Source organism: Nerophis lumbriciformis, linkage group LG31, assembly GCF_033978685.3.
Source record: "Nerophis lumbriciformis linkage group LG31, RoL_Nlum_v2.1, whole genome shotgun sequence".
Classification (NCBI taxonomy): Eukaryota; Metazoa; Chordata; class Actinopteri; order Syngnathiformes; family Syngnathidae; genus Nerophis; species Nerophis lumbriciformis.
In genome coordinates this window covers 23,658,658-23,683,989 of record NC_084578.2, presented here as the reverse complement: position 1 = coordinate 23,683,989, position 25,332 = coordinate 23,658,658, and the positions used below count along the sequence as shown (strand labels likewise).

Below are 25,332 nucleotides of genomic sequence, written 5' to 3'. Positions count from 1 at the left end.
TTAAAATAAAAAATGTAAATGAACTAAATCTCCTCTGTTCTGTACATTATTGTACAAGTTACATTACATTGTCGTTCTTTTTAGGCCAGAGGTCTGCAACCCGCGATTTTGGAGCCGCATGCAGCTCTTCTTCCTCCTTGTTGTGGCTCTCTCAGATTTTTTTTATCCCCGGGGTGCGAAAAGGTTGCTTTTTTAAAAGAGTTTGATCATTTCCAACTGTCTTTGAGGTCGTGAATGCATACAGGCTGAGTTCTGAGGCGCAAGGAAGGCAAGTAGAATAGACTAGAAGTTTTCCGTTTGCTTGCAACCACATGTCCATGTGCAACTCCTCGGGTAAACTAACCCATACTTGCCAACCCTCCCGGATTTTCCGGGAGACTCCCGAAATTCAGCGCCTCCCCCGAAAACCTCCCGGGACAAATTTTCTCCCGAAAATCTCCCGAAATTCAGGCGGAGCTGGAGGCCACGCCCCCTCCAGCTCCATGCGGACCTGAGTGACGTGTTGACAGCCTGTTCACACGTCCGCTTTCATCACAATATAAACAGCTAATGATGGAGGGCGTAATCTTGGTTTCTTATGTGGGTTTATTGTTAGGCAGTTTCATTAACGTCCTCCCAGCGCGGTAACAACACACAACAACAGCAGTCAAGTTTTCGTCTACCTAAAGCAGTTCGCTGCCGTAAACAGCAATGTTGTGACACTTTTAAACAGGACACTACTGCCATCTACTGTACATGCATATGTGACCCACCCATAATGTGTCACATTTTTGAGTTGATTTATTTATTTTATTTTGTGGTTTGAATTCGTTTTTGAAGCTGTCATTACACATTTATCAGTATTCACATTGGTCAGTAGGGGGCAGTAGGGCGTTTCTTCCCAATTGAATGCTATCACCTGTAGACCGGAAGTGTCTTGTCATTCTGATGAGCGCGACCAGTCTGTGAACAATTGAAACGTCCTGTGTGCTTTTTCCTCCTGTATAACAGGTTAGTTTTGGTGAATCAACTCACTGAATAATATCCATGTGATCTTTATAAGTTTAAGTACACATTCTGATGGTGGAGCCTAACTCTAAAGTGTCCGTGAGTTGTAGTTTGTATTTGTGAATGAATCCAGTGCACAGCTGCAGTAATCAATACAAAAAGGCGACGTGAGTGCGCAATGTTTATATAGGAACTTCTGATCCTATATCCTATATATATATATATGGATCTCAGGAAACAGAGTGGACCGACACCAGCTGGACTGCTGCTGAGTGGTCCAAAGTCATGTTTTCTGACGAAAGCAAATTTTGCATTTCCTTTGGAAATCGAGGTCCCAGAGTCTGGAGGAAGACAGGAAGAGGCACAGGATCCACGTTGCCTGAAGTCTAGTGTAAAGTTTCCACCATCAGTGATGGTTTGGGGTGCCATGTCATCTGCTGGTGTCGGTCCACTCTGTTTCCTGAGATCCAGGGTCAACACAGCCGTCTACCAGCAAGTTTTAGAGCACTTCATGCTTCCTGCTGCTGACCTGCTCTATGGAGATGGAGATTTCAAGTTCCAACAGGACTTGGCGCCTGCACACAGCGCAAAATCTACCCGTGCCTGGTTTACGGACCATGGTATTTCTGTTCTAAATTGGCCCGCCAACTCCCCTGACCTTAGCCCCATAGAAAATCTGTGGGGTATTGTGAAAAGGAAGATGCAGAATGCCAGACCCAAAAACGCAGAAGAGTTGAAGGCCACTATCAGAGCAACCTGGGCTCTCATAACACCTGAGCAGTGCCAGAAACTCATCGACTCCATGCCACGCCGCATTAACGCAGTAATTGAGGCAAAAGGAGCTCCAACCAAGTATTGAGTATTGTACATGCTCATATTTTTCATTTTCATACTTTTCAGTTGGCCAACATTTCTAAAAATCCCTTTTTTGTATTAGCCTTAAGTAATATTCTAATTTTGTGACACACGGAATTTTGGATTTTCATTTGTTGCCACTTCAAATCATCAAAATTAAATGAAATAAACATTTGAATGCATCAGTCTGTGTGCAATGAATAAATATAATGTACAAGTTACACCTTTTGAATGCAATTACTGAAATAAATCAAGTTTTTCAAAATATTCTAATTTACTGGCTTTTACCTGTATATGATACTACCATGTTGTCAAAATTCTTAGGTTTTACCTTTCTCTTTTCAAAAATACAGTCCAAGATGCAAAAAAGGGAGATCCAGGCGTAAGGCGATTTACAGTCTTTTATTTCTCGGAGACACAAAAAAGAAAAGGAACACGTGAGAAAACTGTAATGGAAAAATTAAATCAATTTAACAAACAATAACTAGGAAGAGGGTTGGTCTTAGCAACCAGACAATACCACGTTGAGTAAACCTTAGCGAGCAGAGGAACAAGGGGGAAATACCCGAATAGCAAGCATGAAGAATTTCAGACTAGGAATGCATCATTACGCACCTGCGATCACCTGTAGTGATCATCAGGTTTAAATAGGAGGACAAATTATAATTGCAAACAGGTGCTCAGAGTGGTATCGTCTTCAGCAGGAAGTCATTGGTCTACACAAGAAAAACAGAATGATCAATATAACCACATTAAAAGTAACCTGCCACGTTATATCAAACGTCTCGCTATTAATTAGATTATTCGTTACTGGTAAAAGTAACAGTGTTAGTAACGCTGTTATCATGTAACGCCGTTGTTTGTGTGTACTACAAGTTTATATCCCTTGCAAATACATATAATTGGCATTGAGATCAAGAAAAGTACTTTGATCAATACTTGGAATGTTGTTTTGTAGTTTGTGACAGGTACGTCAAGTATTCCCTACGAGGGCTTTGCCTCGCTGCGAGGAAGTAACGGACCCCGCAGATTCTGTGTGGAGAAGTGGGGCAAAATCACCTCCTTACCAAGGTACACACACGCACGCACACTCACACGCACACATTCCTTGACTCGAAGTCAAGTGCATTTGAAAGTCAACCCATCAATGTCCAAAATACAGCAGTACAACCATTTTTAATATGTGTTGTACATGTACATTCCTGTGTAATGCTTGTTCTGCCTCACCGCTTTAAACGGCGCCCGGATTCATTGACTTACGCTCTATTGTAACAGTAAACTAATGAAATACCATGTATACATAACATAATGGCCTGCATATAGAGTGTGCCTGCCCTTATAGAGTGTGCCTGCCCTTGTGCGCAAGATAAAGAAAGCACTTTTCATAGAGATAGAGTGTGGATGTAATCTAGCAGTACTGGTAAAATCACAGAGTGAAAAGGTTAAGTTGCAAAATGTCAACAGCTGTCATTAGGATGCCGACTGCTAAGATGTTCATTTATTTCCATTTAGATGAAGAATGACTCCTAACCCTCTCGAAGAAAAGGGGGGTCGAACCAAGCGTCTTTTTGTGTCGTTCTTGCCATTAACTAACTTATTGTCAGCTCTTTGGATGTTTTTTGGGGGGGTTTTATGGGTGAAATAGAGGACCTCCCATTGGCTCTGCTGTAAGCAGACTTTTGTTTCCAAGTTAGAAGTTGTCAACAGCGTCAATTGAGCGCAATGAGGGCGGAAGATCGTTCCAAAGCATGGGAGCAACAGTTTGGTAAAATCGGTCACTTGTAGTCCTAAAATGAGTGTGTGGAATCTTCAGTAGATTCTGATTCACGGACATCAGAGTTGGGGTGTAAGGCTGAATCAGATCACTGATATAAAAAGGAACCTGACCATGCAAAGCTCTGAAGGCGAGAAACAGAATTTTGAATGTGATCCTATAGGACACTGGCAGCCAAATAGTTATTTTAGATCAAGGGATATGTGGGTCCTTCTATTAGTATGGGTCAAAATTCTCACTGAAGAATTTTGGACTAGTTGCAGTCAAGAGAGCTCCTTCTTGTTCATACATGAAAACAGACTATTACAATAGTCTAAACTAGGGATGTCCGATAATGGCTTTTTGCCGATATCCGATATTCCGATATTGTCCAACTCTTTAATTACCAATACCGATATCAACCGATACCGATATCAACCGATATATACAGTCGTGGAATTAACACATTATTATGCCTAATTTGGACAACCAGGTATGGTGAAGATAAGGGTTTGTTTTTTTTAATTAATAAAATAAAATAAGATAAATAAATTAAAAACATTTTCTTGAATAAAAAGAAAGTGAAACAATATAAAAACAGTTACATAGAAACTAGTAATTAATGAAAATTAGTAACATTAACTGTTAAAGGTTAGTACTATTAAAGTTAAAGTTAAAGTCCCAGTGATTGTCACACACACACTAGGTGTGGCGAAATTATCCTCTGCATTTGACCCATCACCCTTGATCACCCCCTGGGAGGTGAGGGAAGCAGTGAGCAGCATCGGTGGCCGCGCCCGGGAATTAGTGGACCAACAGCACGCACAATCATGTGTGCTTACAGATTGTATCCCTTGCAGACTGTATTGATATATATTGATATATAATGTAGGAACCAGAATATTAATAACAGAAAGAAACAACCCTTTTGTGTGAATGAGTGTAAATGGGGGAGAGAGTTTTTCTGGGTTGGGGCACTAATTGTAAGTGTATCTTGTGTTTTTTATGTTGATTTAATAAAAATAAAAAAAAATAAAAAAAACCCGATACCGATTAAAAAAAAAACGATACCGATAATTTCCAACATTACATTTTAACGCATTTATCGGCCGATAATATCTGCAGGCCGATATTATCGGACATCTCTAGTCCAAACGCAAAGACACAAGAGCATGAATGAGAAGCTTTAAATCATTATGTGACCCCATTTTCCTAAATTCAGAGATTTTCCTTAGAGGAAAGAAGCATTTCCACATCAGCTGCTTATAATGCTGCACTAATAACATGTCTTTGTCAAAATAACTCCCAAGTTTCTGAGGCTTGGCTTAGTAGACTGGCCTAAATCACCCAAGTACTGTTTAATCCCTGGGATTGAATCATCAGGTGCAATAACCAGTAGTTCTGTTTTGTCTTCATTGAGTTGCAGAGAGTTATGGCTTATCCATTGTTTTATGTCTACTAAACAATGAAGCAAGGAGTTAAGCTTCCGCATCTCTGATGACTCAAAAGAGCAGAAGAAATGGATGTCATCAGCAAAAAAGTGAAATTAAACATCACTAAACCTTTAAATGATCTTTGCCAAAGGATTCAAACACAGCAAGAATATAACAGGATATATATATATAACCTTTAGACTCCACACAAAAAATCTGCTGACTTGGACCTTGTTTGATCAGCTGTAACACTGAAGCTACGTCCAGACAAATATGAGGAGAACCCCTGAAGTACGGACCGTGACAGTCCTTGATCCCTTAGTCTTCTTAGCAGAACCTGATGGTCAACAGTGTCGGACAGATTCAAGGGAACCAGAACAGTGCATTTTCTGGAATCAGCAGACATCATGTCGCCAGACACTTTCGGTAAGGCCATTTCCATCGAGTGTTGTTCACGGAACACATACTTAAAAGACTCACAGATGTTACTTTTGTTGAGTAAAATGTCAGCTGTTCAGAGACCACTTTCTCAAGGATCTTGGACAGTAACGGTAACTTGGAAATGGGCCTAAAACTATTTTGATCGGTCGGATCTAAGCCTGCTTTTTATAGTAATAGCTCCACTATGGCATGTTTGAAAGCATTGGGAATACACCAGTAGACCAGGAGAAGTTAACCATTTTGGTAACACAAGAACCAATGACCTCTAACACATTTTAGAAGAGTCTATAAGGAAGGAAGTCAGATGAATAAGAGGAAGGCTTCATCTTGGTCACCAGTGCCGAAATATCAGCAAACATCACAGCCCTAAATGAGAACCACATGCTGCGGACAGGCTCTAAAACAGCAAGGGGGGAGGCGGATTTGATCCTAAATCATCTTCATTTTGTTAGTGAAAAATCTCAAAATGACATTGCTTTCAGCTTTACAAAAAACAGGTAACTGGGGCAGCAGGACATACACAAATATTAATAATTTATGGTGTCAAACAACACTGAGATGTTTCTTATTTAATGTTACTAATTGACAGATAGAGTCATATCTGGCATTTTCAACCATCACATTGTCCCTGGATTAGAGCCTGTGCACATCAAGGTTAGTGTAGTTCCATTGGCGTTCAGTCTTTCGACACAGTCTCTTAAGATATTTTCATTAGTCCAATGGCACGCTTTTTTCTGTGTAGCCAAATTGGATTTAACAGGAGTCATCTGATCCAGAATTGTTACAAAGTGATTGTTAAAACAGTAATGAGATTGTTCACATCGATGCACAGCAATATGTTCCGTTATTTTAATTTGTGAAACAAATATTTAGTCTCCTTTTTATTCCAGCTGTTGCCTATGTTCTGATTGAAAAATACCGCTTCTGAGTTATATCCTGCGTTTTAGGACTGGCACATGAATAATACGAAGGGTTTCCTGTGGCAGCAGACACACATATGAGAGATCCGGTTTTCAATCACATAATCGCAAAAGGGCATCGGAAAAGTATTGCCAAATTAAATTAGACCAAAGTTTTGGAGGGGGTTCAAACATCTTAAACGTGTGCTCAAAAACGCCCTTCAATAGCTAAACAGTTACCACGATCTCTAGCGGCATTCAAATGGGCACATGACGGGATTCATTACTTGGGGATCCTTATTACTATGCTCCGGGCAAATTTTTTACCTCTAATTGAAAAGATGTAGAAGAACTTTGCCCGCTGGTCCGTTTTACCATTATCTCTCGCTGGCCGGATCAATCTGATCAAGATGATCACTCTGCCTAAATTCCTTTACCTTTTTCAACATATCCCCATATTTATTACTAAATCATTTTTCGATAAATTAGACAAATCAATATCTACATTTTTAAAGTCTGTCCTACAATCTCCCAAATCTGAAGGAGGGCTTGCTCTCCCCAATTTCAGACAATACTATTGGGCGGCTAATGTACAGAAACTCCTATACTGGATGGATGGAGGCTCTCAGACCCTCCCGGCCTGGGTATCCCTTGAAACGGCAATCCCACACTCCTCATTACATTCTTGCTTATGCTCATCACTCCCGTTCCCATTTAAACTTGAAGGCGCAAACACCATCGTATCGATCTCCATTAAAATATGGAACCAGCTACGAAAACACTTGGGTTCTCAGGGCCCATCTATATTGACCCCGCTACTTAAAAAACAATTATTTAAAACTTCCCGTACTGACCCCGCATTCATGACTTGGCACGATCATGGTATCACCACTGTGAAAGACCTCTATGCAGACGGGGTGTTCTCATCCCTCACTGAACTCTCTTCCAAATACGATTTGCCGAACTCCCACCTTTTTCGTTTCTTTCAGGCGAGGGACTTTGTAAAGAAGCAGTTCCCACACTTTCCAAATCGTCCTCCGTAAACTCTTATAGATACATTGTTATCTTTGAGCCCTAATCATAAAAAATGTATCTCCGTGTTATATACCTCCTTAAGTTCAGTTGCTCCAAACTCTCTATCAGTGATAAGAGCCTCGTGGGAGAGCGATCTTAATACCAACATATCCGATCAACACTGGAACTCTGCCCTGAAACTGGTTCACTCCTCCTCAATATGTGCCCGTCATAGTCTCATCCAATGCAAAGTAATCCATAAAATTCACTACACTAATTCAAAACTATCCAAAATCTACCCCACTGTTAGCAATACCTGCAATAGATGCAAACAATCTCCGGCTGATCACGTCCATATGTTCTGGTCCTGCTCTAAACTATGTTCCTTTTGGGAGGACATTTTTGACACAATTGGAAAAGCATACGGTCGAAACTTTCCTCCCAACCCATAATCAGCCATTTTTGGCGTATGCCCCGACAACATGTGCCCGGTACCACTAAAACACGCTGTTGCTTTTACGACCTTGCTGGCCAGGCGATTGATCTTGTTTAATTGGAAGCTGGCTCGCCCCCCATCACACGGCCGTTGGATTAAAGAGGTTGTCTACAATCTAAAACTGGAAAAACTTAGGTTTTCGCTAAAAGGCTCGGCTCAAGCATTTGAAAGCTCATGGAGTCCTTTTTTGCTGTATGTCAACTCTCTTGACCTATGCCCAGACGCAGATGAGGAATAATCTCCCTTTTATTTATTAGTACTATTTTATTCTATTTTATTTTATTATATATTATTATTATTATTATTAAATTTTTATTTTATTATTAGTATTATATATATATATATATATATATATTTATATATATATATATATATATATATATATATATATATATATATATATATATATATATATATATATATATATATGTGTGTGTATATATATATATATATATATATATATATATATATAGTTCTCCCTCTCTCTCTTTTTCAGCCCGTCTGTCTATGGCCTCGTATAAGTGTGTGTGTGTGTGTGTGTGTGTGTGTGTGTGTGTGTGTGTGAGAATGTGTCTGTCTTTGTCGTCTTACTTGTTATATAATTGTGCCATTTGTCCCTTGTTGGTGGGACCTGAGTGGGATGGGAGGGTGGGTGGGTGGTTTGGGTTTTAAGGGAAAGGGTGTGAATAATTTACTGACTTTAAAATTGTACTGTTTCGACTTGCACTTTATTCTGTCTATTTGAAAATGCCAATAAAAAAAAGCCCTTCAATTTAAACTGGTGCATCAAGTGCATTACTCCAAGGCAGAATTATCTAAACCTTCCTACAAATAAGCAGAAGCTGCGATAAGTGTCTCTCATGGACAGACACCTGTTGTTGTTGACTTTTGTTGGACTGTTTGATCATATTACGCCTATACTGGCTCACCTGCACTGGCTTCCTGTGCACTTAAGATGCGACTTTAAGGTTTTACTACTTACGTATAAAATACTACACGGTCTAGCTCCAGCCTATCTTGCCGATTGTATTGTACCATATGTCCCGGCAAGAAATCTGCGTTCGAAGAACTCCGGCTTATTAGTGATTCCCAGAGCCCAAAAAAAGTCTGCGGGCTGTAGAGCGTTTTCTATTCGGGCTCCAGTACTATGGAATGCCCTCCCGGTAACAGTTAGAGATGCTACCTCAGTAGAAACATTTAAGTCCCATCTCAAAACTCATTTGTATGCTCTAGCCTTTGAATAGCCCCCCTTTATTTAGACCAGTTGATCTGCCGTTTCTTTTCTTTTCTCCTCTGCTCCCCCCTATCCCTTGTGGAAGGGGAGACACACAGATCCGGTGGCCATGGATGGGGTGCTGGCTGTCCGGGGTCGGGACCCGGGGTGGACCGCTCGCCTGTATATCGGTTGGGAACATCTCTGCGCTGCTGACCCGTCTCCGCTCGGGATGGTTTCCTGCTGACCCCACTGTGGACTGGACTCTTACTGTTATGCTGGATCCACTATGGACTGGACTCTCACAATATTATGTTAGACCCACTCGACATCCATTGCATTCGGTCTCCCTAGAGGGGGGGGGGGGTTACCCACATATGCGGCCCTCTCCAAGGTTTCTCATAGTCATTCACATCGACGTCCCACTGGGGTGAGTTTTTCCTTGCCCTTATGTGGGCTATACCGAGGATGTCGTTGTGGCTTGTGCAGCCCTTTGAGACACTTGTGATTTAGGGCTATATAAATAAACATTGATTGATTGATTGACTGTTATTGCGTTTGCGAGAGCACCAAGGTTGCGGAACAGAGACGCAGCCTTACACACACATATGCATCCACGAAAAATACACACCACACACTCACTTACCCCATGCCCCATCCCACACCTTCGACGCTTCACCCCACGTGGTATAATGGAACACTGAGCAGCAACCCTGGTGGCTAGCAGCTTCGGTCCCCCTCACCTCTCGTCGCATGTCTCGAATTGTAGAGTTTTTTTCTCACTCCAGACTCATTGTCTCAATTTTTTTTTTAAAGGTTAAAGATATATATGATAATTGTTCTTCTTTGTACATTGTGAACACTTGTAGTTTGAACAGTCTCTTAAACTTAATCATATTGTGCTTTGTTTAAATTTATTTGTTTAATAAATTCCATAATTTAATTCCACATACTGATATGCTCAAGGTCTTCAGTGTTGTACGTGCATACAAATGTTTTAAATTAGATTTCCCTCTGAGGTTGTTGTGTAGGGGGCGTGGTCCATGCGTCTCCTGCGGGCAGATTGTGTGAAGCAGCTGACAGGTGAGTAGATACCTCAGCTGGAACGAGTTATCTAATCACCTGTCTCTTTATTAGCAGCGTCGGAGACCATGAGGGGGGGCAGAAGCAAGGAGAGACGAAGGAGAAGAGAGAAAAGCCCAGAGACAATTGCTGAAAAGGACCAAAGCGACTCCAAATAAAGAGTGTTGTAAATCTGTACCCGAGGGTACATTGGTACGAAAGAACCCACACAAAGACTTCCACAAGTGGCGCCCAACGCAGCAGGACCTCGAGAAGATGTCGGCCCCAACTCCCCTGGAGGCGCTCCGCCGGGTCCTGGCCGAGGTGTCAGCGGCAAGCCAGCAGCAAACACAAATTTTACAGACGCTGATGGGCAGGGCAGCAGAGACTTCAGGAGCGGGGGCGACGGCCTCCATGCAGCGCATGGCGGAGGTGGAGGATCCCCACGCGTTCCTGGATGTGTTTGAGGCCACGGCAGCTGCATGTAAGTGGCCAGAGGAAGAATGGGGCATAAAGCTGCTGCTGCTACTGGCGGGGGAGGTGCAGCGGGCGGCGCTGAGTCTCCCGGCGGCCGCCCGGGTGCATTTCCACAACCAGCAGAATGTTGGAACTGGTAGTGTTGGAACAATTCATTGACTCCATCCCAGCCAGGACCTCCGCATGGGTCGAGTACCACCGTCCGCGGAACCTGATGGCAGCAGTGACCCTGGCCGAGGATCACCTAGCAGTCCAGCGGGAGGCGACCGCAAGGCCGGCCGAAAGGCCCACCCCAACACCCCGCCGACGACTCGCCGCACAGGAGGAGGCACCCCTGGAGGCAAGACCCCACCCGGTGGAGGCGGCCTCGACCCACGAGCAGGTTCCCGGCTCGGACATCCACCCACCACACCCACTCACACAGCCAACCATAACATCAGGGGGCGGGGTGCATGGGGTTGTAATTCCTCCTCTGTTCCTCCTTCTGTCCAGGGTACCGGCGCTGCTGAGAGAGGGCTTCCCCCGCAGACGGCACCTCAGACACCAGGGTGTGCTTGGGGTGCGGACAGCCCGGGCACGTGAGACGGGAGCGCTCCTTGATGGAGGTGGGACAGGCGATATGGGTTGTCGGCCCCCCAGCGCCCGGCCCCAATCTGGGAGAGACATATTGCGTCCCGGTAAGGGTGCAAGGGATGGTGGATTCGGACTGTAAACAGTCCATGATCCACCAAAACCTGGTTCGACCCGGGGCGTTGAGGCAGGCAACACGGGGGAAAAATTAAGTATATTCATGGGGATGTGCACGAGTACCCTATTGTTCCAGTGCAAATTTGGTATAGCGGGCAAAAGCATAGTGTCAAAGCACACACCTTACGCACCCAGTGATTTTGGGCACAAATTGGCCGGGGTTTAACTTTCTAGAAACACAATGTGTGAGAGTGCATTCACGGACCGTAGGAAAGGGGAATATCCGCACAGTTCTGAGTGGCGACGCGAGTCCATCCGACACTGCCGGCGCCCCACTGGCACCCTACGGAGGATTTTCCCCTCGAGCAGTCCCGTGATGAAACTTTGCGTGCGGCCTGGGACCAGGTGGATTACATCGACGGTCAGCTGGTGCGCCCGGGAACAGCGCGGGTATTCCCTCACTTTTCAATTATTAGGGACAGGTTTTATCGAGTGAGCCGCGACACTCAAACTGGAGAGGAATCCACCAAATTGTTGGTGCCAAAAAAATCATTATAATCCCATGTCTGGCCACATGGGGTACGATAAGACACTCAATCGGGTCATGGTCCATTGGCCGGGCATCCGGGCAGATGTGCTTGTGAATCCGGCGGCCACCCCGAAGGCGCCCTTGCGCCCATTGCCGCTCATGGAGGTACCAATCGAGAGAATTGGGTTGGACCTCATCGGACCATTCCACCCGTTTTGTGTTAGTCCTGGTGGATTACGCAACGCGCTACCGAAGCAGTGCCACTGCGCTCCATCTCTGCAAAGAGTGTCGCGCAAGCTCTGTTTCAGGTCATCTCCCCTGTTGGAATCCCGAAAGAGATTCTGACTGACCAGGGCACGTCCTTTATGTCACGCACGGTAAAGGAACTATACGTGTTATTGGGAATTAAAGTGATCCGCACCAGTGTGTACCATCCACAAACAGATGGGCTGGTGGAGTGGTTAAATAAGACGCTGAAAACCATGATCCGTAAGTTTACGCACAAGGACAAACCAAATTGGGATAAATGGCTGCATCCCCTAATGTTTGCGATGCTGGAGGTACCCCAGGCCTCCATAGGCTTTGCGCCTTTTGAGCTATTTTACGGCAGGAGACCGCGCGGGGTGCTGGACGTAATTAAGGAAAGCTGGGAGGAGGGTCCGAGCTCCAGCAAAAACGAAATTCAGTACGTCATGGACATGCGAGCAAAACTCCACTTGTCACGCAAGAATTTGCTCCGCGCCCAGGAACGGCAACAACGCACTCATAACAAGGGGACCCAGCTAAGAAAATTCTCACCGGGAGAAAAAGTGCTTGTATTACTCCCAACCTACAGCTCGAAATTACTTGCGAGGTGGCAAGGACCTTTTGAGGTCACGCGGCAAGTGGGTGATATGGATTACGAGGTTCGACGCTCGGACCGGGGTGGAGACACTCAAATATACCATCTAAACATACTGAAAGCTTGTAAGGAGGCGGAGCCTGTTTCCATGGTAACAGTAGTGAGGGAGGAGGAGGAGTTGGGGCCAGAGATCCCGCGCTCTGCCCCGCCCTCTCCCCCGCCCTCTCCCCTCCCCTGTGACAACCAGCTCACGTTAGCGAAGAAAGCCGATGTTGCCAAGCTGCAGCGGTGCTTTTCTGATGTGTTCTCCTCTCGGCCCGGCCGCACGAATCTCATCCACTATCATATTGAGACCAGCCCAGGTGTTACGGTGCGATCTCGGCCATACCGGCTCCCCGAGCACAAGCGCAAAGTAGTTCGGGAAGAATTAAAAACCATGCTGGAGTTGGGGGTAATAGAAGAATCCCACCGTGCGTGGTGCAGCCCCATTGTTCCGGTAGGGAAGAAGAATGGGTCTGTGCAGTTCTGTGTGGATTACCGCAAGGTGAATGAAATATCACGTGCCTCGGGTCGACGATCTCCTGGATCGGCTGGGTACTGCTCGTTTTTTCACGACACTGGATTTAACCAACAGCTACTGGCAGATTCCCTTGTCACCAGAGTCCCGGGAAAAAATAGCCTTTTCTGTGACGACCTGGTCGCATGGTGATGCGGGGTTTCGTTCTCCCAGGAATGCAGATCGGGCTTCGGACACAGCGTGCAGGTAAGAAATTATTCATTTAAGAAATAAATTATACTGGAACAAACAAAAATGTGCTCATAGCACTTAAGGCAGAAACAAAAGGAGCTAGCATGGGAGCGAGAAGGTAAACAGAGCCTTTAGCGTGGGAGCTAGAAGGTTTAGCGCATGAAACAAAAGTCGTCATCTGTTGTATGGAAACAAACTTGGAAGCAAGACAGACTGACAGGGAAGGCGGGCTTAAATAATAATGTCAGTGATGACAAACAGGTGCGCGTCGGGAACACACGCGGCAGGTGAAAACAATAAGCAGCCATGGCAACAAACTCAGGTGTACCAACAGGCACTCAAGGAGTCCAAAACTAACAAAAAACACAAGTGCCTCGAAAACGTAAACAAAAATATGATCCGGGCAGCGGATCTTAACAGTACCCCCCCCCCCCCCCCCCCCCCCCTTAAGGGACAGATTCCAGATGTCCCCTGGAAAAACTAAAACCCACCAACTATAAGAAAGTTCAAGAGTCAAGGGAGGGTGGAGGGAGGATTTGGCGGAGGGTCGCCAGGCTACGTATCCCCGAATCCACCGGGAACGAGTCAGGTGGCGGCAGTGAATGGAACGACGCTGCCGCAGGCGAGGCGGGCGACCACGGAACTGCCACGAATCCGCCGAGAAAGTGGGCGTGAGTGGCGCCAGAAATTCAGCAGCCAGAGAGTTATATGACAACGTCCTGGGCGTCGCTGCTGTTTGCGCCACTGGCGTCCATTCACTGACCTCTGAGAGAGCTGCTTGCGCAGCCGGACCACTCGAGGTCGCTGACACGACGATGAGGGCGAGGAAGGTGGTGGCGCCCTGGGAAGGCCCACCGAAGTTGAGGAGAAAGCAGACGTCGCCGTGGGAGCAGGAGGAGTCGACGTCGCCGTGGGAGGAGTCGACCTCACCGTGGGAGGAGCCGACGTCGCCGTGGGAGGATCAGACGGCTCGTCTACCGGCGTGGACGGAGCAGGCGGCTCGTTTGCCGGCGTGGGCGGAGCAGGCGGTTCGTCTGCCGGCGTGGGCGGAGCAGGCGGCTCGTCTGCCGGCGTGGGCGGAGCCAGAGGCGAAGCAGGCGGCTCAGCTGCCGGCATGGGCGGAGTCAGAGGTGCAGGCGTCCGGGCTGTCATTGTCGTGGAAGCAGGTGCTGGTGCGGGAACCAGCCTTGGAGCAGGAGCTGGTGCGGGAACCAGCCTTGGAGCAGGTGCTGATGCAGAAACCAGACTTGGAGTAGGTGCTGGTGCGGAAAACAGAGTTGGAGCAGGTGCTGGTGCGGCAACCAGACTTGGAGCAGGTGCTGGTGCGAAAACCAGACTTGGAGCAGGTGCTGGTGCGGAAACCAGACTTGGAGCAGGTGCTGGTGTGAGAACCAGACTTGGAGCAGGTGCTAGGCGTGACTTTGGCGGAGGTGGCCTGGCCGGGGGTTGCGGCTTAGCACGCTGAAAAAACGGTGGTGGCGGCCGGGCAGGAGGTTGCGGCTTAGCATGCCAAAAAACCGGTGGTGGCGGCCGGGCAGGGGGTTGCGGCTTAGCATGCCGGAGGACTGGTGGTGGTGGCCGGGCAAGAGGTTGCGGCTTAGCACGCCGAAGGACTGGTGGCGGTGGCCGGGCAGGAGGTTGCGGCTTAGCATGCCGAAGGACTGGTGGCGGAGGACCTGGTCGCATGGTGATGCGGGGTTTCGTTCTCCCAGGAATACAGATCGGGCTTCGGACACAGCGTGCAGGTAAGAAATTATTTATTTAAGAAATAAATTATACTGGAACAAACAAAAACGTGCTCATAGCACTTAAGGCAGAAACAAAAGGAGCTAGCATGGGAGCTAGAAGGTAAACAGAGCCTTTAGCGTGGGAGCTAGAAGGTTTAGCGCAGGAAACAAAAGTCGTCATCTTTTGTATGGAAACAAACTTGGAAGAAAGACAGACTGACAGGAAATGCAGGCTTAAATAATAATGTCAGTGATGACAAACAGGTGCACGTCGGAAACACACGCGGCAGGTGAAAACAATAAGCAGCCATGGCAACAAACTCAGGTGTACCAACAGGCATTCAAGGAGTCCAAAACTAACAACAAACACAAGTGCCTCGAAAACGTAAACAAAAATATGATCCGGGCAGCGGATCATAACACTTTTCCACTCCGGAAGGTTTATACCAATTTGTGACACTTCTGTTTGGTTTGTTCGGTGCGCCAGCCACGTTCCAGCGCCTCATGGACCGAGTGCTGCGCCCCCACGCTGCATACGCGGCTGCCTACCTGGATGATATCATCATCCAGAGTAGCGGCTGGGAAAAACACATGCGGCAGGAGTCCCTGAGGCGGGCGGGGCTCACCGCCAACCCCCTCAAAGTGCGCGATTGGCCCGGAGGGAAGTACTGTATTTGGGGTACCACTTGGGGGGGCGGGGGGGGCAGGTGCAGCCGCATGTAGACAAGACGGTGGCAATCGCAGCCTGTCCACCCCCCAAGACGAAAAAAGAGGGGAGGCAGTTTTTGGGTCTGGCGGGCTACTACCGCCGGTTCATTCCCCGGTTCGCGGACCTATTCAGCCCACTGACTGATCTCACCCGAAAGGGTGCTCCAGATCTGGTCCAGTGGACAGCGCAGTGCCAGCGGGTGTTCGAGAAGGTAAAAACAGCACTCTGCGAGGAGCTGGTACTGCACATGCCTGACTTTGCCATCCCTTTCTGTCTGCAGGCGGACACGTCGGGCCGGGGACTGGGGGCGGTGCTGTCCCAGCGGGTGAACGAGTTATCTAATCACCTGTCTCTTTATTAGCAGCGTCGGAGACCATGGGGGGGGGGGGGGCAGAAGCAAGGAGAGATGAAGGAGAAGAGAGAAAAGCCCAGAGACAATTGCTGAAAAGAACCAATGCGACTCCAAATAAAGAGTGTTGTAAATCTGTACCCAAGGGTGTGTGGCCGTGGTCCATTGGTCCGAAAGAACCCACACAAAGACTTCCACAGTTGTATTTCTCTTCTTTTGTTGAGAAGAATGTTTATACATTCTTGGGTGGCAGGTATGTTTTGTACATAATTTCAGCAGTTTGCAAATGCACCAAATCATTGAATTTCAATATTTTTGATTCAATAAATAAAGGGTTTGTATGTTCTCTATATCCAACATTATGTATTATTCTAATTGATCTTTTTTGTGACACCGTTAGTGAATGAAGCGCGCATTTGTAGTTGTTTCTTCATATTACTACACAATAACTCAGATATGGTAACACTAGTGAGCAGTAGAGAATATGAGGTGATTTTTGGTCCAGAACATATTTTGCTTTATTCATTATTGACATGTTTTTTGCTACTTTGTTGTATATTTTTTACATGAGGTTTCCAATTAATTTTATCATCTATTATTATACCCAGAAATGTGTTTTCTTTTACCCTTTCAATATTTACTCTATCTATTTGTATTTCTGTTTGACTTACCTTTCTACTGTTACCGAATAGCTTTATTATAGTTTTGCTGAGATTCAAAGATAGTCAGTTTTTGTCAAACCATCTTTATAATTTGTTCATTTCTTCTGGTAGTATCTGTATTAGTTTCTGTGTGTTCTCTCTTGAACAAAACACAGTTGTATCATCTGCAAATAATACTAAATCTTTTGTACTTTACAAATGTCATTTGTATAAAGATTAAACAATTTTGGTCCCATTATTGCTCCTCTCTGAGCTGCCACCTTAACGTGGTAGAGGAGTTTGCGTGTCCCAATGATCCTAGGAGCTATGTTGTCCGGGGGCTTCTATGCCCCCTGGTAGGGTCTCCCAAGGCAAACTGGTCCTAGGTGAGGGATCAGACAAAGAGCAGCTCGAAGATCTCTATGAATAACACTGACAAGGAACCCAGATTTCCCTCGCCCGGACGCGGGTCACCGGGGCACCCCTCTGGAGCCAGGCCCGGAGGTGGGGCACGATGGCGAGCGCCTGGTGGCCGGGCCTGTCCCCATGGGGCCCGGCCGGGCACAGCCCGAAGAGGCAACGTGGGTCCCCCCTCCAATGGGCTCACCACCCATAGCAGGGGTCATAGAGGTCGGGTGCGATGTGAGCTGGGCGGGAGCCGAAGGCAGGGCACTTGGCGGTCCGATCCTCGGCTACAGAAGGTAGCTCTTGGGACGTTGAACGTCACCTCGCTGGGGGGGAAGGAGCCTGAGCTAGTGCGCGAGGTGGAGAAGTTCCGGCTAGATATAGTCGGACTCACTTCGACGCACAGCAAGGGCTCTGGAGCCAGTTCTCTCGAGAGGGGCTGGACTCTCTTCCACTCTGGCGTTGCCGGCAGTGAGAGGCAACGGGCTGGGGTGGCAATTCTTGTTTACCCCCGGCTCAGAGCCTGTACGTTGGAGTTCAACCCGGTGGACGAGAGGGTAGCTTCCCTCCGCCTTCGGGTGGGGGGACGGGTCCTGACTGTGGTTTGCGCTTACGCGCCAAACCGCAGCTCAGAGTACCCACCCTTTTTGGATTCACTTGAGGGAGTACTTGAGAGTGCTCCCCCGGGTGATTCCCTCGTTCTACTGGGGGACTTCAATGCTCATGTTGGCAGCGACAGTGAAACCTGGAGAGGCAGGATTGGGAAGAATGGCTGCCCGGCTGAACCCGAGCGGTGTTTTGTTATTGGACTTTTGTGCCCGTCACAGATTGTCCATAACGAACACCATGTTCAAACATAAGGGTGTCCATATGTGCACTTGGCACCAGGACACCCTAGGCCGCAGTTCCATGATCGACTTTGTAGTTGTGTCATCGGATTTGCGGCCTCATGTTTTGGACACTCGGGTGAAGAGAGGGGCGGAGCTTTCTACCGATCACCACCTGGTGGTGAGTCGGCTGCGATGGTGGGGGAGGATGCCGGACAGACCTGGCAGGCCCAAACGCATTGTGAGGGTTTGCTGGGAACGTCTAGCAGAGTCTCCTGTCAGACAGAGTTTCAATTCCCACCTCCGGAAGAACTTTGAACATGTCACGAGGGAGGTGCTGGACATTGAGTCCGAATGGACCATGTTCCGCGCCTCTATTGTCGAGGCTGCTGATTGGAGCTGTGGCCGCAAGGTAGTTGGTGCTTGTCGTGGCAGTAATCCTAGAACCCGTTGGTGGACACCGGCGGTGAGGGATGCCGTCAAGCTGAAGAAGGAGTCCTATCGGGTTCTTTTGGCTCATAGGACTCCTGAGGCAGTGGACAAGTACCGACAGGCCAAGCGGTGTGCGGCTTCAGCGGTCGCAGAGGCAAAAACTCGGACATGGGAGGAGTTCGGTGAGGCCATGGAAAACGACTTCCGGGCGGCTTCGAAGCAATTCTGGACCACCATCCGCCGCCTCAGGAAGGGGAAGCAGTGCACTATCAACACCGTGTATGGCGAGGATGGTGTTCTGCTGACCTCGACTGCGGATGTTGTGGGTCGGTGGAGGGAATACTTCGAAGACCTCCTCAATCCCACCAACACGTCTTCCTATGAGGAAGCAGTGCCTGGGGAGTCTGTGGTGGGCTCTCCTATTTCTGGGGCTGAGGTTGCTGAGGTAGTTAAAAAGCTCCTCGGTGGCAAGGCCCCGGGGGTAGATGAGATCCGCCCGGAGTTCCTTAAGGCTCTGGATGCTGTGGGGCTGTCTTGGTTGACAAGACTCTGCAGCATCGCGTGGACTTCGGGGGCGGTACCACTGGATTGGCAGACCGGGGTGGTGGTTCCTCTCTTTAAGAAGGGGAACCGGAGGGTGTGTTCTAACTATCATGGGATCACACTCCTCAGCCTTCCCGGTAAGGTCTATTCAGGTGTACTGGAGAGGAGGCTACGCCAGATAGTCGAACCTCGGATTCAGGAGGAACAGTGTGGTTTTCGTCCTGGTCGTGGAACTGTGGACCAGCTCTATACTCTCGGCAGGGTCCTTGAGGTTGCATGGGCGTTTGCCCAACCAGTCTACATGTGTTTTGTGGACTTGGAGAAGGCATTCGACCGTGTCCCTCGGGAAGTCCTGTGGGGAGTGCTCAGGGAGTATGGGGTATCGGACTGTCTGATTGTGGCAGTCCGCTCCCTGTATGCTCAGTGCCAGAGCTTGGTCCGCATTGCCGGTAGTAAGTCGGACACGTTTCCAGTGAGGGTTGGACTCCGCCAAGGCTGCCCTTTGTCACCGATTCTGTTCATAACTTTTAGGCGCAGTCAAGGCGTTGAGGGGATCTGGTTTGGTGGCTGCAGGATTAGGTCTCTGCTTTTTGCAGATGATGTGGTCCTGATGGCTTCATCTGGCCAGGATCTTCAGCTCTCGCTGGATCGGTTCGCAGCCGAGTGTGAAGCGACTGGGATGAGAATCAGCACCTCCAAGTCCGAGTCCATGGTTCTCGCCCGGTAAAGGGTGGAGTGTCATCTCCGGGTTGGGGAGAAGATCTTGCCCCACGTGGAGGAGTTCAAGTACCTCGGAGTCTTGTTCACGAGTGAGGGAAGAGTGGATCGTGAGATCGACAGGCGGATCGGTGCGGCGTCTTCAGTAATGCGGACGCTGTATCGATCCGTTGTGGTGAAGAAGGAGCTGAGCCGGAAGGCAAAGCTCTCAATTTACCGGTCGATCTACGTTCCCATCCTCACCTATGGTCATGAGCTTTGGGTTATGACCGAAAGGACAAGATCACGGGTACAAGCGGCTGAAATGAGTTTCCTCCGCCGGGTAGCGGGGCTCTCCCTTAGAGATAGGGTGAGAAGCTCTGCCATCCGGGAGGAGCTCAAAGTAAAGCTGCTGCTCCTCCACATCGAGAGGAGCCAGATGAGGTGGTTCGGGCATCTGGTCAGGATGCCACCCGAACGCCTCCCTAGGGAGGTGTTTAGGGCACGTCCGACCGGTAGGAGGCCGCGGGGAAGACCCAGGACACGTTGGGAAGACTATGTCTCCCGGCTGGCCTGGGAACGCCTCGGGGTCCCACAGGAAGAGCTGGACGAAGTGGCTGGGGAGAGGGAAGTCTGGGCTTCCCTGCTTAGGCTGCTGCCCCCGCGACCCGACCTCGGATAAGCGGAAGAAGATGGATGGATGGATGGTCCCATTATTGATCTTTGAGGTACGCCACAAGATATTTTCAGCTCTGTAGACGTTTGTTCTCCTATCTTCACATATTGCTTCCTGTTGGTTAAGTAGCGTCTACCTAGTTCAAGACCAACCCTTAAGGCCATACCGTTCTAATTTGTTTATGAAGATATTATGATTGATTGTGTTAAATGCTTTTGTTAAATCCATAAACACTGTCGCTGTGCCCTATCTATAGCATTGGTAATTTATTTTGTTACTTCTATTAATGCCATTGATGTTGAAATGTTGGCTCTGTATTCGTATTGGTTGTCTGTGAGTATTTCATTTTTATTCATGAATTTGTCTAATCTGTTGTTAAACAGTTTTTCAATTTTTTGGAAAATTGTGGAAGTAGAGAAACAGGTCTGTAGTTTGTCACCAGTCAAATAAATTGGTACGACTTTTGTTTTTTTCATTTTGTCTGGGAATTTCCCTGTTTGAAATGATAGGTTGCTGATATATTGTCAAGGTTCTGCAATCTCTTCAATTAACTCCTTTATCGTTTCCATATAAATTCCATTACAATCAGTTGAGGTCTTGGATTTACATTTTTTCACAATATTGATTATTTCCTCGGCAGCACGTTGACACAGGGGTTAGTACGTGTGCCTCACAATACGAAGGTCGTGGGTTCGATCCTGGGCTCGGGATCTTTTTGTGTGGAGTTTGCATGTTCTCCCCGTGACTGCGTGGGTTCCCTCCGGGTACTCCGGCTTCCTCCCACCTCCAAGACATGCACCTGGGGATAAGTTGATTGGCAACACTAAAATTAGCCCTAGTGTGTGATTGTGAGTGTAAATGTTGTCTGTCTATCTCTGTTGGCCTTGCGATGAGGTGGCGACTTGTCCAGGGTGTACACCGCCTTCCGCCCGAATGCAGCTGAGATAGGCTCCAGCACCCCCCGCGACCTCGTATGGGACAAGCGGTAGAAAATGGATGGATGGGATGGATTATTTCCTTTTTTGTCACACCTTCGAGGAACATCAAGTTGCGATTTCTGTCTATAGTGTCATTCAAGTCCTCAATTGAATCAGGTCTGAAATCTTGACCTCCAAATTTGGTCCAATATTCACAAAGTACTTATTGAAGTTTTCAACTACTTTGTTCATGTTGTCATTTTTTAAATTTCTATCTGAGAAGTATTTAGGGTAATCTTTCTTAGCACCATTTTTAATTATGCTATTTAGGATGCTCCATGTTGCTCTCATATTGTTCTTGTTCCGGTCTAATAATTGTCTGCTATATTCTTTTCTACGTGTTTGTAGTATACAAGTTAGCTTGTTCTTACACGTTTTGTACTTGTTTTCTGCCTCTTTAAATCTTTATGTTATAAATGTTCTATATTATGTATTTTTCTTGTTGCAATCATTTTTCAGTCCTTTTGTCATCCATGGTTGATTGTTTTTCTTTTGCTTCTTACTAAGTTGTTTCAATGGACAGTGTTTGTCATTAAGAACATAATTTTCACTGTATACATTATCTCAACTTTGATCTCTCATGTCATTCTTGAAAGCTGTCATACTTTGTTCTGTGCATATTCTTCGAATTGTCTTTTTGTCATCAATGTTCCTCTTCTTGTTGTTTCCGTCATAAATTGTGAAAACTGAGATTATCACTGATGGTCGCTTATGGTATTATTATCAAAATCATTAGTAAAATATTATTAATAAGTGTGGCGCTGTGTTCTGATATTAAGTTGCCTTAATACAGTTCTCAAAAATATCAATATTTGACTTAGGGGATCTATATATACAGCTGATTAATGTGTTCTTGTATTTTTCATGACATATTTCAATGGTTATACATTCTAAGATATTATCAATAGCTAATTACATTTTTTTATGCCACTTTGTAGTTTAAATTCTTTATCACGTACAAATTTATTTCCCTCTGTTCTTGTTAGTTCTGTTGATATAATTGAGTTCATATCTTTCAAGGTCAAAATCCATTCTTTTTTTTTAGCATTTATCCATGGTCTGAGATAGCGATCACTTTGAGGGATTTGTTGAATTGTTTAAAAAAAATGCTTCATACTGTTGTAGTTTGTATACAAAATTGTACTGTTTAAATAAATAATCGACAGGTAAGAAATACAACATTTTTATCCCTATTTAATTATAATTCGGGACTATTATGATCTATGCTGAAGGTCTTCAGTTCCACTCATTCTTGTTCAGCAATATTTTGTGTTGCCCTATGAATGTCTATAAGTGTAGATGAATGTGCACCTAAGTAAAGATCTTCTTGTTCGGTAATCCCTTGGAGCGTTGTAATTTTGTAGTTGAATGTTAATGTTTGTTTTCCGTCAGACTCCATTATCTTTGTTATGGCTCTGAATACACATGTTTTAATACTTCAAGCCTTTTTTTACTCTTTTTCGACAAACCCGCGAGGAATAATTAGTGAGCATTCACTTTTTACCAGCATCCCCCGTGACCCCAAACGGGACAAGCAGTAGCAAATGGATGGATATATTTATATTTAAAAAAAAGTTTATTTTAAATGTTATTTTATTAATGTATTTATTTCTGCAATGCAAGCAGCCCATATTATTATTTTTCAATGCGAGGCATTTTTTGACCGGCCATTCACGTCCCTGTGCTGATCATGCTGCTCCAATATAATCAACATTTTGACTACTGATAGTGTTACTGTTATTGTTGCTGTTATCGTAAATTTGGATTCAAATAGGACATCCTTAGCTGAAGATGTTCTCTGGGACATGTACACTCAATATTCTAGCCTTTGGAAGGTGAAATAGTCAGCTCAGTGACTATGTGGAAGGGGGTGGCGGGCTATTTTGGAGTGTATGGAGGTTTGGTTTGGAGGATTATGTATATTTTGCAAATCCAAAAAAAACCTCAGATGGAAAAAAAAAAGACAAAAAAGTGAGAGAAGTGTGTTATGCGTTCCAAGTGTGGTTCACTGGGCATTTGTGTAACACAGCTTTTTATGGGTTGTAGGACATTGTAGGAATAAAATAAACAAAACATGTCAATCGTGTTGTGATTGTGTTATGATTGTGATTGTGTGTGTGTGTCCAGAGCTCACACATGCTTCAATCGTCTGGACCTGCCAGCATACGCATCCTTCTCGATGCTGTACGAAAAGATGGTGACTGCAGTGGAGGAGACCAGCACATTTGGTTTGGAGTGAAGGCAAAAGGTTGTCTTTAGCAGGACACGTGGACAACAACAGTCCTGAACACAGTGGATCATTCTGGAACACTTTTTGAAAAAGAACCAAAAAGATGAAAATGTTTTCACTCAGCCTTCAGTGAACTGCCTTCTTCACTCTTCTCCACGTCCTCCTTGTGCACCTTAGAGAGCCAATGTTCTCCATTCTCCTCTCTGGACCTCAAAACTGTGTCTGCTCAATCCCAGAAGCTCACAAAACTTCCCGTCGCAGTCGGATGATTGACAGCTTGAAGAATGTCAGGAAACATATTTCATGTACTCGTTGACACAGAAGACGCACATCATCATGCCAGCTTCAAGATAAGCTCAGATACTATGATCGCTGTGGAGTGTGAAACACAACTTGAAAACACCAGATCAAACATTAACGTACTTTAAGAAATAATTGAATGAATAAACATAAACATAAAAAATAAGCGAATGAATAAATCACAACTTGAGCACATCGCCCAAACATGAACATATGTGAATGAATGAATCACAACGTAAACACACCTGCTCATATGTGAATGAATGAAATAGGTGAATCACAAGTGATGCATAAGCGATGATGTGTAAATATATATATATATATATATATATATATATATATATATGTATATATATATATATATATATATATATATATGTATCTCATTGTACCTGTGTATAGTGACAATAAAAGACATTATATTCTATTCTATAATATATACTGTATATATATATGTATATATATATATATATATATGTATATGTGTACATACATACCTATATATATATATATGTATATATATATATATATATATATATATACATATATATATATATATATATATATATATATATATATATACATATATATATATATATATACATATATATATGTGTACATACATACTTATATATATATATATATATATATATATATATATATATGTATATATATATATATATATATATATACATATATATATATATATATATATATATATACACATATAGGTATTTTTATTGTCACTATACACAGGTACAATGAGATTAAAAGCAACTCCAGTATCAGTGCGACAGTCTACAAATATGGAACACATAGCAAGAAAACAAAAAAAGAGGTAAGGTGCACAGTCCAGTCCTGAGAACGTATGTTCAGAATGTGTTTTTTACAGGAATAAATATTATACTATAAATATAACATGTGTATATATATATATATATATATATATATATATATATATATATATATATATATATATATATATATATATATATATATATGTATGTGTGTAAGTATGTGTGTATGTATGAATGTATGTCTGTTTGGGCGTGTGTGTATCTGAGATCCTGCATGGTCACAATGGGCAAACCTTAAAAACTTCAAAACAAAAACACAACTTAAAAGTTGTGCATATTGTTTTTTCTGCTGACATTTTAGAATAAAGTTAAAAAAAACTTCACAGGTGAACTTGATTTGTCCAAACTTTGGAATGTACTTTTTACACATCTCTTTTTAAATACTACTTTTTACACAACTTGATGTTCTAACAAGTAAGTGTTTTGATTCATCAAAAATAAATGAAGAATTTTAGTCAAAGTATTGGTAGAATTACTATTTAACATCCTCTTCATCATGCTCTTCAAAATACTTTTTTAACAATTAAT

At 45.1% G+C, this 25,332-nt stretch overlaps 1 protein-coding gene across 5 annotated transcripts in view; it reads left to right on the top strand.

The window, feature by feature from the left end:
- hecw2a (HECT, C2 and WW domain containing E3 ubiquitin protein ligase 2a) overlaps positions 1-24,293 on the top strand; it is a 246,889-nt gene extending 222,596 nt beyond the window's left edge. For 4 of the 5 annotated variants that reach the window (XM_061926412.1, XM_061926411.1, XM_061926409.1 and 1 more), the window contains 2 exons: positions 2,801-2,913; positions 23,545-24,293. In XM_061926412.1, coding sequence (XP_061782396.1) covers positions 2,801-2,913; positions 23,545-23,656 — 225 coding nt within the window. In that variant the 3' untranslated portion in view covers positions 23,657-24,293. The remainder of the gene's footprint in view (positions 1-2,800; positions 2,914-23,544) is intronic. The other variant, XM_061926413.1, reaches the window with a different exon arrangement.
- Positions 24,294-25,332: the final 1,039 nt, after the last annotated feature.